Consider the following 15,371-nt stretch of genomic DNA (forward strand, 5'->3'; position numbering starts at 1 on the left):
GGACTTGTGTCCCCCCCCCGGTGTCCTACAATACCCCCCTGGTCTGCCCTCCGAAGACGCGGGTACTTACCTGCTGGCAGACTGGAACCGGGGCACCCCCTTCTCCATTGGAGCTTATGCGTTTTGGGCACCACTTTGACCTCTGCACCTGACCGGCCCTGAGCTGCTGGTGTGGTAAATTTAGGCTTGCTCTGAACCCCCAGCGGTGGGCTACCTTGGACCCAAACCTGAACCCCGTAGGTGGTTTACTTACCTGCAAAAACTAAAACTCTTACTCCCCCAGGAACTGTTGAAAATTGCACTGTCTAGTTTTAAAATAGCTATATGTGATTTATGTGAAAACTGTATATGCTATTTTGCTAATTCAAAGTTCCTAAAGTACCTATCTGCAATACCTTTCATTTGAAGTATTACATGTAAATCTTGAACCTGTGGTTCTTAAAATAAACTAAGAAAATATATTTTTCTATTCAAAAACCTATTGGCCTGGAATTGTCTCAGTGTGTGTTCCTCATTTATTGCTTGTGTATGTACAACAAATGCTTAACAATACTCCTTTGATAAGCCTACTGCTCGACCACACTACCACAAAATAGAGCATTAGAATTATCTATTTTTGCCACTATCTTACCTCTAAGGGGAACCCTTGGACCCTGTGCATATTATTCCTTACTTTGAAATAGTGCATACAGAGCCAACTTCCCACACTCTTAAGGAACTAATTGCTACTAGGAACGCAACCTTTCATGAGAGAAACTGAAGAGCGCAAGAATGAATGGGATCAAAAGGTAGACCCATAAGTCTTGTGAGCACAATTTAAGATTCCGTGCAGGAGCTGGTGGAACTGTAGATGGATTAACTCTTAAGACCTTCCATAAAAGCTTTTATGACCGGAATTCTATACAGAGAAGTAGGTTGTCTGTTTTGGAGGTAGGCTGATATTGCTGTTGAATGAATTTTAATAGATGAATATGCCAGATTTGCTTTCTGTAAATGAAGCAAATAACATAATACCCTGTAATGATGTGTTTAAGTGAATCTATGTTTTTAGGATGGCAGTAATATACAAAATGTTTCCATTTATTTGCGTAACACTGCCTAGTTGTAAGTTTACGTGCTTGTTTTAGAATGTCCATACATTCTGGTGGAAGCTGTAGATATCCCAATTCTATGACCTCAGGAGCCAAATCACCAGGTTGAGCATACTGGGATGCCTGATCTGACCCTTGTTTTGCGTCAATAGGTCTGGTCTGTTTGGGAGCTTGTGATGTGATACTACAGACAGATCCAATAATGTGTTCCAATGTGGACGTGCCCACGTGGGAGCTATGAGTATCACAGTGAGAGAAGAATGACTGCTCTTGTTGATTAGAAATGGAATAAAATGGGAGAGGGGGAACAAGCATAAGCAAATATCCCAGACCAATTGATCCATAGAGCACTGCCCTTGGATTGAGGGTGTGGGTATCTGGACGCAAAGATTTGGCATTTTGCGTTTTCGCTTGTTGCAAAAAGGTCTAGGTTTGGTGTTCCCCACATTTAAAAGTAATGTTGAATTACTTGGGGGTGAATCTCCCATTCTTGTATTTGTTGCTGCATCCTGCTTAAGTGGTTTGCTAGGTGGTTGTGTGTCCCTGGGATGTGCTTCGCTAGCAGGTGAATGTGCTTGTGAATTGCCCATAACAAATTGTTTGTGCTGGGAGTGACAATTGGGATGAGTACGCCTCCCTCCGCGTATTGTGTGTGTAGTTGAGTCTCAAATGGTGCTAGATTTTATTATAAAGTTATCTAGATAAGAGAAGACATGTATGTGCTTTCTTCTGAGGCATGCTGCAACTACTGCTAGACATTTTGTGACTACCCTTGGCGCAGGTTGTTACTTCAAAGGGTAGTACCTTGAATTGATAGCGCTTGCCTGCTATCACAAACCTTAAATACTTGCAGTGTGCTGGATGTATAGGAATGTTGTAGGAAAATGGCTCCCTGTTGCAGTTACCCCCCACTTTTTGCCTGATACTGATGCTGACTTGAATGAGAAGTGTGCTGGGATCCTGCTAACCAGGCCCCAGCACCAGTGTTCTTTCACCTAAAATGTACCATTGTTTCCACAATTGCCCCCCCCCCCTCCCCGGCACACAGTAAGTCCCTTGTAAAGGGTACCAGTGGTACCAAGGGCCCTGTGACCAGGGAAAGTCCCTAAGGGCTGCAGCATGTGCTGTGCCACCATAAGGGACCCCTCACCCAACACATGCACACTGTCATTCCAGATTGTGTGTGTTGGTGGGGAGAAAAAGGCAAAATCGACATGGCATCCCCCTCAGGATGCCATGCACAAATACTGCCTGTGGCATAGATAAGTCACCTCTCTAGCAGGCCTTACAGCCCTAAGGCAAGGTGCACTATACCACAGGTGAGGGCATAGCTGCATGAGCAAAATTCCCCTACAGTGTCTAAGTCTATTCTTCGACATTATAAGTATGGTGTGGCCATATTACATATGTGGTCTGGGAGTTTGTCAAAACGAATTCCACAGCTCCATAATGGCTACACTGAATACTGGGAAGTTTGGTATCAAACTTCTCAGGATAATAAACCCACACAGACGCCAGTGCTGGATTTATTGTAAAAATCCAACAGATGGCATCTTAGAGATGCCTCTTGTATTTTACCCAATTCTTCAGTGTAGGACTAACTGGTCTGTGCAGGCCTGCTACTGAGGGCAGAGTTTCTGACCTCCTGGGGTGAGAGCCTTTGTGCCCTCTGAGGCCAGAAACAAAGCCTGCACTGGGTGGAGGTGCTTCACACCTCCCACTGCAGGAACTGTAACACCTAGCAGTGAGCCTCAAAGGCTCAGGCTTTGTGTTACAATGCCCCAGGGCAATCCAGCTAGTGGAGATGCCCGCCCCACGGACACAGCCCCCAAAGTTGGCAGCAAGTTCAGGGAGATAATGAGAAAAACAAGGAGTCGTCACCCCCTCAGACAGGTCCACCCCTATGGTGACCAGAGCTGAAGTGACCCCCTCCTTAGAAAATCCTCCATCTTGGTTTGGAGGATTTAGCCCAATAGAGATAGGGATGTGTCGCCCCTCCCCAAAGGGAGGAGGCACAAGGACATTGCAGCGCCGGCCTGACGAGGAGCATAGCCCTATGATGAAGCATGTCACAAGAAGGTGAGAGAGGGCTCTTGCTTCGAATATATTGATTTCCACTCAATGCAGAGGCATTAGTCTGAAAGAAACCCTCTAGTGTTTTGGAACTGTGTGTATCATTTTGATTTGTTGACTATTGGGAGCCATACACATGGGACCAGGAGTCTTTCCTCCGAATCTCCCACTTATGCCCCTCCCTGTTGTTGTTTGACAAGGAGGGTATAGCCACCCTTAGGGTTAGTAGCCATTGGCTACTGCCCTCCAGCCCTAACACACCCCTGAAAATCAGTATTTAGGGAATTAGATTCCTGATGACCTAAAACAAGAAGGACTGCTGACCTGACAGCCCTGCAGACACGACAGAGACAACAAGTGACTTGGTCCCAGCTGTACCGGCCTGTCTCCAGACTCAAAGAGCCTGCAACAGCAACGCATCCAGCAGGACCAGCGACCTCTGCCGAATCAAAGGACTGCCCTGCAACCCAAAGGACCAAGGAACTTCCTTGGACAGCGGTTCTGTCTAATCTACAAAGAAGAAACCAACTTTAAAGGGACTCCAGCCTCACTTCGGAAGCGCGAGACACCAACACTCTGCACCAGACGCCCAATCATGTCCAGAGAAGCCAACCCTGCAGCCAGGACCCAGGCGACTTCCAAGATGTGGACGCCCTGAGACGACCTCCCTACACCCCCACGGCAATGCCTGCAGAGAGAATCCAGAGGCTCCCCCTGACCACGACTGCCCAGTAACAAAGAACCCGACGCCTGAAGAAACACTGCACCCACAGGCCCGAGAGAAACCAACTACCGGGTGCAGGAGTGACCAGCAGGCGGCCCTCATCGCTGCCCAGTCGGAGGCTGGCCTGAAAAGTACCCCCCGTGCCCTGACTGCATCGCCAGAGTGACCCCAGGGTCTCTTCATTGATTTCTGTCTACAACCAGACACCTACTTTGCATACTGCAGCCGGCCACCCCTGTGCCACTGAGAATGTATTTTGTGTGCCTGTTTGTGACCATTCCAATCCCCCCCACCAGTGCTCTACAAAACAACCCAGGTCTGCTCCCTGAGGACGCAGGTACTTACCTGCTAGTAGACTGGAACCGCAGCACTCCTAGTCTCCATAGGTGCCTCTGTTATTTGGGCCCTACTTTGACCTCTGCACCTGACCAGCCCAGTGTTGCTGGGTGTTTGGGGTTGACTTGAACCCTCAACGGTGGGTTGCCTATGCCCTGGAGACCGAATTTGTAAGTTTACTTACCTGCTAAACTAACTTGTTTTTACCTCCCCCAGGAACTGTTGACTTTTGCACTGTGTCCACTTTCAAAACTGTGTACATTACTGTTTTAATTCAAACTTCCATATTTACCTATGCCAAGTACCTTACAATTTATGTACATACTTGAATTCCGAATTTTTTGGATCTAAAATAAAGAAAATAATATTTTTCTATATTAAACCTATTGGCCTGGCGTTAAGTCTGAGTGTGTGTTCTCATTTATTGCCTGTGTGTATACAACAAATGCTTAACACTACCATCTGATAAGCCTACTTCTCGACCACACTACCACATAATAGAGCATTAGTATTATCTATTATTGCCACTGTTAACCTCTAAGGCGAACCCTTGGACTCTGTGCACACTATCTCTCACTTTGAGATTGTATATACAGAGCCAACGTCCTACAAATGTGGAAATAAGCATATTGTAGGTCTAATGCTGTCATGTAATCTTGTTTTTGCAATAAAGGAATGATGTCCTGTAAAGTGACCATGTAGAAATGCTCTGACAAGATACACTGATTTAGAGGTCTGAGATCGAGAATTGGCCTGAGAGTGCCAGCCTTTTTTGGTATGAGGAAGTATAGAGAATATACTCCTGTTCCTTGCTGACTGATGGGAACCATTTCTATTGCATCTTTGAGTATAAAAGATTCCACCTCTTTTTTTAACAGGGCAATGTGTTCGAGAGAACGCCTGTGTGAACGGGGTGGAATGTTTGGTAGAGTGGAGATGAGTTCTAGGCAATAACCATTGCAGATAATTAACACCTATTAATCTGCTGTAATTTGTTGACAGTGAGGATGGAAATATTATAGTCTTCCTGGCACAGGAGACGTATGCTGTTTGGGAGTGCAGGGAAAGTCCCTGCTTTGATGAGGTGGAGGCACCTCCTGCGGCAGGAGATTTACCTCTGGATCTGAAATTGTGTGCTCTATAAGAGCCCCTGAAAGATCCCCTAGGATTATATTGCTGTCCCTGTTTTTGCTGGGATGTAGGGGCTGCTGAAATTTGTGGTTTAAAACCTCTTCTAAATTGAGCTTGCAAAATGAGTCCTTTGTTAATTTATCAATGGTTGTGTCCACCTGCAGTCCAAAGAGTTGCTGCCTATTAAAAGGCATGTTAAGTACCGCTTAAAGCCTGAGGACCTCAACCAAGCATGTCTTCGAATTGGGATGCCACTGTTTATTCCTCTAGCCTCTATATCAGCTGCATCTAGTGTTGATCTGATCTGATTATTGGCAATGGCGTGTCCCTCCCCCACCACCTGCTGTGCCCTTTTCTGGTGTTCCTTTGGGAGGTATTGGAGGAACTCTTGCATCTCATCCCAATGTTCCCTATTGTACCTAGCTAAAAGGGTTTGGGAATTAGCAATGAGTCACTGATTTGCAGCCTGACTTGCTACCCTTTTGCCTGCTGCCTCAAATTTGTGTTTTTTTCCACCAGGGGAGGAGCATTCCCTGTAGACTGGCTATTTGCCAGTTTCCTGGCTGCACTGACTACAATGGAAACTGGTGGTGTAGGAAGTTGGCTCTGTATGTACTATTTCAAAGTAAGGAACAGTATGCACAGAGTCCAAGGGTTCCCCTTAGAGGTAAGATAGTGGCAAAAAGAGATAATACTAATGCTCTATTTTGTGGTAGTGTGGTCGAGCAGTAGGTTTATCAGAGGAGTAGTGTTAAGCATTTGTTGTACACACACAGGCAATAAATGAGGAACACACACTCAGACAATTCCAGGCCAATAGGTTTTTGTATAGAAATATATATTTTCTTAGTTTATTTTAAGAACCACAGGTTCAAGATTTACAAGTAATACTGCAAATGAAAGGTATTTCATGTAGGAACTTTAGGAACTTTGAATTAGCAAAATAGCATATACAGTTTTCACATAAATGACATATAGCCATTTTAAAACTAGACAGTGCAATTTTCAACTGTTCCTGGGGGAGGTAAGTGTTTGTTAGTTTTTGCAGGTAAGTAAACCACATACAGGGTGTAAGTTTGGGTCCAAGGTAGCCCACCTTTGGGGTTCAGAGTAACCCCAAAGTTACCACACCAGCAGCTCAGGGTTGGTCAGGTGCAGAGGTCAAAGTGGTGCCCAAAACACATAGGCTTCAATGGAGAAGGGGGTGCCCCGGTTCCAGTCTGCCAGCAGGTAAGTACACGTGTCTTCAGAGGTCAGACCAGGGGGGTCTTGTAGGGCACTAGGGGGGGGGGGGGTACAAGTCCACACAGAAAGTACACCCTCAGCAGCACGGGGGCAGCCGGGTGCAGTGTGCAAACAAGCATCTGGTTCGCAATAAAAATCAATGGGAGACCAAGGGGTCTCTTCAGCGATGCAGGCAGGCAAGGGGGAGGGCTCCTCGGGGTAGCCACCACCTGGGTAAGGGAGAGGGCCACCTGGGGGTCGCTCCTGCACTGGAGGTCTGATCCTTCAGGTCCTGGGGGCTGCGGGTGCAGTGTCTTTACCAGGCGTCGGGTCTTTGAAGCAGGCAGTCGCAGTCAGGGGGAGCCTCAGGATTCCCTCTGCAGGCGTCGCTGTGGGGGCTTAGGGGGCTCAACTCTGGCTACTCACAGGCTCGTAGTCGCTGGGGAGTCCACCCTGTGGTGTTTGTTCTCCACAAGTCGAGCCGGGGGCGTCGGGTGCAGAGTGCAAAGTCTCCCGCTTCCGGCGGGAAACGTGTGTTGTTTCAAAGTTGCTTCTTTGTTGCAAAGTTGCAGTCTTTGGGGAACAGAGCCGCTGTTCTCAGGAGTTCTTGGTCCTTCTAGATGCAGGGTAGTCCTCCGAGGCTTCAGGAGGTTGCTGGACCCTGGTAACGCGTCGCTGGAGCAGTGTCTTTAGAAGTGGGGAGACAGGCCGGTAGGGCTGGGGCCAAAGCAGTTGGTGTCTCCGTCTTCTCTGCAGGTTTTTCAGTTCAGCAGTCCTCTTCTTAGGTTGCAGGAATCTGAGTTCCTAGGTTCTGGGGTGCCCCTAAATACTGAATTTAAGGGTGTGTTTAGGTCTGGAGGGTTAGTAGCCAATGGCTACTAGCCCTGAGGGTAGATACTCCCTTTTTGTGCCTCCTCCCTGAGGGGAGGGGGGCACATCCCTAATCCTATTGGGGGAATCCTTCATCTGCAAGATGGAGGATTTCTAAAAGTTAGAGTCACCTCAGGACACCTTAGGGGCTGTCCTGACTGGCCAATGACGACTCCTTGTTTTTCTCATTATCTCCTCCGGCCTTGCCACCACAAGTGGGGTCGTGGCCAGAGGGGGCGAGCAACTCCACTAGCTGGAGTGCCCTGGGGTGCTGTAGAAAGGGGGTGAGCCTTTGAGGCTCACCACCAGGTGTTACAGTTCCTGCAGGGGGAGGTGAGAAGCACCTCCACCCAGTACAGGCTTTGTTACTAGCCACAGAGTGACAAAGGCACTCTCCCCATGTGGCCAGCAACATGTCTGGTGTGTGTCAGGCTGCTAAAACTAGTCAGCCTACACGGAGAGTTGGTTAAGGTTTCAGGGGGCACCTCTAAGGTGCCCTCTGGGGTGTATGTTACAATAAAATGTACACTGGCATCAGTGTGCATTTATTGTGCTGAGAAGTTTGATACCAAACTTCACAGTTTTCAGTGTAGCCATTATGGTGCTGTGGACTTCGTGCATGACAGACTCCCAGACCATATACTCTTATGGCTACCCTGCACTTACAAGGTCTAAGGTTTTGCTTAGACACTGTAGGGGCATAGTGCTCATGCACTTATGCCCTCACCTATGGTATAGTGCACCCTGCCTTAGGGCTGTAAGGCGTGCTAGAGGGGTGACTAATCTATACCTGTAGGCAGTGTGAGTTCGTAGGCAGTGTGAGGTTGGCATGGCACCCTGAGGGGAGTGCCATGTCAAATTAGTTGTTTTATCCCCACCAGCAAACACAAGCTGGCAAGCAGTGTGTCTGTGCTGAGTGAGGGGTCCCCAGGGTGGCATAAAACATGCTGCAGCCCTTAGAGACCTTCCCTGGCATAGGGGCCCTTGGTACCAAAGGTACCAGTTACAAGGGACTTACCCGGATGCCAGGGTGTGCCAATTGTGGAAACAAAGGTACAGGTTAGGGAAAGAACACTGGTGCTGGGGCATGAAAAGCAGAAATCAGCACACTTTCAAATCATAACTTGGCATCAGCAAAGGCAAAAGGTCAGGGGGTAACCATGCCAAGGAGGCATTTCCTTACAGGTGGTAACTGCTGTGAAATAAAAACTGGATCAGTTGGTGCAGCTTTATATTTTTTGTCTATTCTAGATGTCAATAACCTGGCCTTTACTAGTTCTTTAAAAATGTAATCTGCATGTTTCAGCATACCAGGTAGCATTGGTAAACATTGGTATTTTGTGTTGAGGAAAGAGTGTTAAACAGAAAATCCTCTTTTTTTTTTTCTTCTTTTTTCTTTTTTTTTTTAAGTTTCAAAAGTTTTATTAAGAATATATAAGGCGGTACATACAGCATATAAACAAACTGTTTAGCTTTCAAAACATTGTTTTTGTTCGTTTACCACAATTATTTCCATTGTAAGCATATATACATGTACTGTCAGGTAAGTAAAAATTCCCAGTTGCAGAGTTGAGTTGTGTACCCTTATTTTGAAGAAGAGTGGAAAACAGGTGGGGGGGGGGGGGGGGGGGGGGGCGGGCGGTGGTAAGGGGAGGGGGAGCGAGGATAGGGTTGTGTAGGAGGGGTTGGTCTTGGTATAGGGGAGAGACAAAATAGTCATATGAAATGGGGAGGGGGAGAGAAGGGAAAGAAAGAGGGAGAAAGAGGAAGGGTAATCGCAGGGGAATGTAGAATGAAGAGACTCGAGGTAGGCAGGGGGTCTTTGTATCCTGAGACTAGCTTGTTCAGGCCTAAGAGTAGATCGTTCTGTACTTCTCCGTCTGTAGCAAGTTATTATCTAGGGGTAGATAATATGTATGATAGATATGGTAAGGTCGGTTAGAGAGTGTCTACGTCTTATATGAGTTGATTTCTCAGTCCTTGTTTGTGTTAGGAAGCGACTTGTATTACTATGTTGGGTAGTTCAGGGTCTCGGGCATGTGACAAAATTAGAGGCCTGTGGATTGATAGAGAGAGAGAAAAAGAGAGAGAAGAGAGGATAGCGTAGCTAGGGAGAGAGAGAGGGGGCAGTAGGAGATTAAATGTGTTTCCGGAGTCTAGGATTCTCAGAGGGTGATTGGTAATTAATATTCCCTAATCATTGAACATTGATCATCCGTTGGTCATCCACCAGCCGCTTCATGGTCTCTTCAAGAATGGGCGCCAGACCTCCTCAAATTGTTCTGCTTGGTCCTGTAGGTTATAAAGAAAATCCTCTTCTAATGGCTCAGAGTGCATCTGAACACCATGATAAGTAGCTGCTCTAGAAATGTCCTGATTATAGGCTTTAGTATCCTCAGGTGGAGGTGGTCTTGTAGGATACAAATCAGGATCATTGGGTGGGATTGGGTCAGAGTCATACATGTCCCATGAATCTATATTATAAACACTGTCACCCATATAGACCCCATATGAAGAAGCATGAGATTGTGTGGGTGAAGCTAGTGGTGGTGTAGTATGAGGTGGTGGAGAAGAGGAAAGATAAGGCGAATGTGGTGGAGAAAGCTGAATAGACTTTGGCTTCTTAGGTTTAAATATTTTTGCCGGTGAAGGGCCAGCATCCAAACTCTCCTGGAATGCTAATTTCCTCTTTGTTATTTGGTGGAGGGGAGGCAATAATCTTTCCAGTCTCTTTCTGTATTTGAATCCTCCTTTGTTTTTGGTCCATGACCTCAAGAATGAGAGTGTCTCATCTCCCTCCTGTTCCGAAGATGAAGCCTGTTTTCTGCCTTCTAATGAATGCTCCGAAATTTTGATGGCATTATGCTTCATACAGGCCGAAAAAGTGGACTGAGCAGTAGTGGAAAGTGTTTTCAGCTCCAAAGATGGGCTTCGATGTTTCGGCTCTGATGATGTAGGAAGATAACTCAGTTCCGAAGTGAAAGCCTCCATCTTCCAACTAGACACTGAAACACGTGTGGCAGTCTGTTGTTCGGAGTGAGTCTTGGCCTTTTTCGGCACCTAATCAGAGGATCGGTCGACGATTTGATGTTTTCGGGTTGAACCATGGCTAGCAAGCAGTGGTACACCCTAGGACTTCTGTGATTTTTTTTGTTTGTTGGGAAGGGGCTGGTATACTCACGTACTGCGACGCAGGGACAATCTGGCTGTTCTCCTCTGAATCTCGATCAGAGTCAGAGTCTCGAATGGAGACTGCAGTCCTATTCCTCACCAAAGATATTGGGCGTCTGCTCTAGAGACTTCAATGCCATCTCCAACCGCCTTGCTCCCGTAAGGTCTTCTTCAATCAAAAGGACCAACACGCTTTGCAGGTCTCTTCTTGGTGGTCTGGAGAAAGGCAGTGGTTACACACCGAATGCTGGTTGGTGTAGGGGAACTTGGACAGAATCGGAATGGAGTCAGAGCCATAAGCCTGTGACGCAGGAGGCCTGAAGAGGCCCTAAAATGTACTCAGAAACTGCGTTTGAAAACTATACTGACGTTAAGATAAAAGATAGAAAAGTTCAGATAGCAGCGAACAAAAAAAGTACTGGAGTGAGAGGTAACATGTCCGAACCAGACTGCAGAAAGAAAATCTAACAAAGGAGTCGATGCCCATGCGCACTATCACCGGGCGAGTCACTCGATCCTGTGACTCAAGAAAAGCTTCTTAGAAGAAAAACCTTGTAACAGTCCGAGCCCAACACTAGATGGCACTATATGCATAGCGTGTATCTGCAGCTACACATGCCACTGAATGTATATATATATATATATATATATATATATATATATATATAGTACATCTGTTCGTGGCATGTTGTGCTGCAGATTCACATGCTGTGCACTGTTCCTGCCATCTAGTGTTAAAAGTTGTTTTTCTTTGAAGATGTCTTCGAGTCACTGGACCGAGTGACTCTCCACTTTCGGCTCCATTGCACATGGGTGTCGACTCCATCTCAGATTGTTTTCCCAGCAGAGGGTGAGGTAGGAGTTGTTGAAGTAAGGATACTAGAGGTGCCCATGCAATGGAGTAGATGTGTATGTACATAGTGTGTGGTAAAGTAAAAATTATTTACATGCAACTAAAACGGCTACAGGCTCCCGGGGAGGTGGGAGGGCGCATGTGAATCTGCAGCGCAACATGCCACGAACAGATGTACACTGGGTAAGTGACATTTTCCGTTTAATGGCATGTGTAGCTGCAGATACACATGTTGTGCATAGACTACAAAGCAGTCATCTCCACAAAAGCGGTGGCTAGCCTGTAGGAGTTGAAGTTGTCTGAAATAATGTTCTAAGTACAGCCTGTCCTACTGTGGCTTGTTGTGTTGCCAACACATCTACACAGTAATGCTTAGTAAATGTATGGGGCGTAGACCAGGTGGCTGCCTTACAAATCTCTCATTGGTATATTACCAAGAAAAGCCATTGTGGCGCCTTTCTTTCTAGTGGAGTGTGCCCTTGGAGCAATGGGTAATCCTCTTAGCTTTGAGGTAGCAAGTCTGAATGCATTTGACTATACATCTGGCAATGCATTGTTTGGATATAGGGTTACCTGCATGTGGTTTTTGGAAAGCTACAAACAATTGTTTTGTTTTACGAAATGGTTTTGTTCCGTCAATGTAATACATTAGTGCTCTTTTTATGTCTAATGTATGCAACGCCCTTTCTGCTACTGAGTCTGGTTGTGGAAAGAAGACTGGAGTTCCACCGTTTGGTTTAGATGAAACGGTGATATGACCTTTGGTAAGAATTGTGGATTTGTACGGAGAACCACCTTATGTTTATGTATTTGTATAAAGGGTTCTTGAATAGTAAACGCCTGTATTTCGCTAACTCTTCGAAGTGAAGTGATGGCTATTAAAAAAGCTACTTTCCAAGTCAAAAATTGTATTTGACAACAATGCATGGGTTCAAATGGTGGGCCCATGAGTCGTGTTAATACAATATTAAGATTCCATGAAGGTACTGGTGGTGTCCTTGGGGGTATGATTCTTTTTAGTCCTTCCATAAATGCTTTATTAACTGGTATTCTAAAAAGTGATTTTGAATGTTTAATCTGCAGATAAGCAGATATTGTAATGAGATGGATTTTAATGGAAGAGAAGGCTAGATTGGACTTTTGTAAGTGTAGTAAATAACTTACAATGTTTTGTGTGGAGGCGTTTAATCGCGTAATTTGATTAGCCTGGCAGTAGCAGACAAACCTTTTGTTAGCATAACAATGTCTTGCTGTGGGGTTTCTTGCTTGTTTAATGACCTCCATACACTCTTTGGAAAGGTTTAGATATCCAAATTCTAAGACTTCAGGAGCCAGATTGCTAGGTTGAGCGATGCTGGATTCGGGTGTCTGATCTGTTGATTGTGTTGAGTTAACAGATTTGGTCTGTTTGGTAGTTTGATGTGGGGTACCACAGATAGGTCCAACAGTGTGGTGTACCAGGGTTGGCGTGCCCACATTGGTGCTATAAGTATTGGTTTGAGTTGGTTTTGACTCAGTTTGTTGACCAGATAAGGAATGAGCGGGAGAGGGGGAAAAGCGTAAGCAAATATCCCTGACCAACTGATCCATAGAGCATTGCCCTTGGACTAAGGGTGTGGGTATCTGGACGCAAAGTTTTGGCATTTTGCGTTTTCTTTTGTTGCAAACAGATCTATGTTTGGTGTCCCCCAGCAGTGGGGGTGATGATGTAGGACCTGGGGATGTATTTCCCACTCGTGAGTTTGTTGGTGATCTCAAATGAGATTGTCGGCTAACTGATTTTGAATGCCTGTTATATATTGTGCTATTAGGCGAATGTTGTTGTGAATTGCCCAATGCCAAATTGTTTGTGCTAAGAGACATAGCTGTGATGAGTGTGTACCCCCCTGTTTGTTTAGATAATACATTATTGTCATATTGTCTGTTTTGACAAGAATATGTTTGTGGGCTAGAAGGGGTTGAAAGGCTTTTATTGCTAGAAAGACTGCTAACAGTTCCAAGTGATTTATTTGGAGTTGTTTTTGCTGGTTGTCCCACTGACCTTTTATGCTGTGATTGTTGAGGTGTGCTCCTCACCCAATCATGGATGCGTCTGTTGTGATAATGGCGTGAGGCACTGGGTCTTGAAAAGGCCGCCCTTTGTTTCAATTTACTTGGTTCCACCACTGAAGCGAAGAGTGTGTTCGGCGGTCTATCAACACTAGATCTTGGAGTTGACCCTGTGCTTGCGTCCATTGTTTTGCTAGGCACTGTTGTAAGGGCCGCATGTGTAGCCTTGCGTTTGGGACAATAGCTATGCATGAGGACATCATGCCTAATAGTTTCATCACAAACCTGACTGTGTATTGTTGGTTTGGTTGCATGCTTGATTTTATATTTTGAAACAACTGCACCCTTTGTGGACTTGGAGTGGCAGTTGCTTTTTGTGTGTTGAGTGTTGCTCCCAAATATTGTTGTATTTGGGATGGTTGTAAACGAGATTTTTGGTAATTGATGGAAAACCCTAGTTTGTGTAGAGTATCTATCACGTAGTGCGTGTGAACGTGACATTGTTGAGTGTTGGCTTTTATTAGCCAATCATCCAGATAAGGGAATACGTGCATATGATGTCTCCTTATATGTGCTGCTACTACAGCTAGACATTTTGTAAATACCCGGGGGGCTGTTATTCCGAACTGTAACATTTTGAATTGGTAATGTTTGCCTTGAATTACAAACCTGAGGTATTTTCTGTGAGATGGATGGATGGGTATGTGAAAATACACATCCTTGAGATCCAGTGTTGTCATGTATTCCCCTTATTTTACTAAGGGAACTACGTCCTGAAATGTTACCATGTGGAAATGATCTGATTTGATGGAGAGATTCAGTGTTCTGAGATCTAAGATCGGCCTTAACGTTTTGTGCTTTTTCGGGATAAGGAAATACAGGGAGTAAACACCTGTTCCTTTTTGGTGATATGGTACTAGCTCTATGGCTCGTTTTTGTAGCAGTGCTCGGACCTCTATTTGTAATAGGTCTAAGTGTTGTGGAGACATTTTATGGGTCTTGGGGGAACATCTGGAGGGAATGTTGTGAATTCTATGCAATAACCATGTTGGATAATTGATAGGACCCACATGTCTGTGGTAATGTGTGTCCAATTGTGGTTGTACTTGGCTGCTCATCCACAGCTACCTCTAGAGAGCCCTGGCTTCCTAGACACTGAAACATTCAATAATGGGGTTCGCCTGTAACTGGCATAAGGTGCCAACACCTTAGGTGCCCACCACACACCAGGACAGCTTCCTACAAGGCATATACTGTAAACAGCGTCAAACTATCGAGGAATCTTCCAATTTAACATTTGCACTTACTTAACATCCCACTATACAGTGACTAACGAGCTTCTGATTATCCCAGGTATTGGGGGGGTGGGGGGGGCCCAGAGCATCAAGTGCCATACAGATTTACCACTGCATTACAATGCTGAATAGGCAATATAAGCTTCGAAAATGAGGATTCATGATTTATTAAACACAAAAGACGAAAGAGACTTAATTTACCTGCTAGCAGTCTTTATAGCCACTTGAGCTTTCGTAATGGCAGATGTGCACTCGTCTATTTCTTTGTTTACTTTGTCAACTTTGTCTTGTTGAGCTTTAAGTTTGTGACTGTTGATATCAATGATAAGCTTATGAAGTCTTTTCACTTCAGTTTCCACTTTGCCAGCTTTCTCTGCAACTTTCTCATGGTCTGTTAACACAAATGCAGCATACAGCTACTATTTACAAATTATATTTGCTAGCAGATTTCTTTAAAATCAAAAATGCATAATTACTTTGAAATTACAATGCACAATCAGCTCTACTGGAAAACTTAGGCTTATATGAAAAGGAGCACATCACTTAATTTTGCA

General features: G+C 45.3%; 1 protein-coding gene across 1 annotated transcript in view; it reads right to left on the minus strand.

The window, feature by feature from the left end:
• The window catches only part of SMC4 (structural maintenance of chromosomes 4), a 451,201-nt gene that overhangs the window by 168,789 nt on the left and 267,041 nt on the right, over positions 1-15,371 (minus strand). Inside the window, exon 18 of the mRNA XM_069213253.1 lies at positions 15,019-15,208. Coding sequence (XP_069069354.1) covers positions 15,019-15,208 — 190 coding nt within the window. The remainder of the gene's footprint in view (positions 1-15,018; positions 15,209-15,371) is intronic.

This window comes from Pleurodeles waltl, chromosome 11, assembly GCF_031143425.1.
Source record: "Pleurodeles waltl isolate 20211129_DDA chromosome 11, aPleWal1.hap1.20221129, whole genome shotgun sequence".
Lineage (NCBI taxonomy): Eukaryota > Metazoa > Chordata > Amphibia > Caudata > Salamandridae > Pleurodeles > Pleurodeles waltl.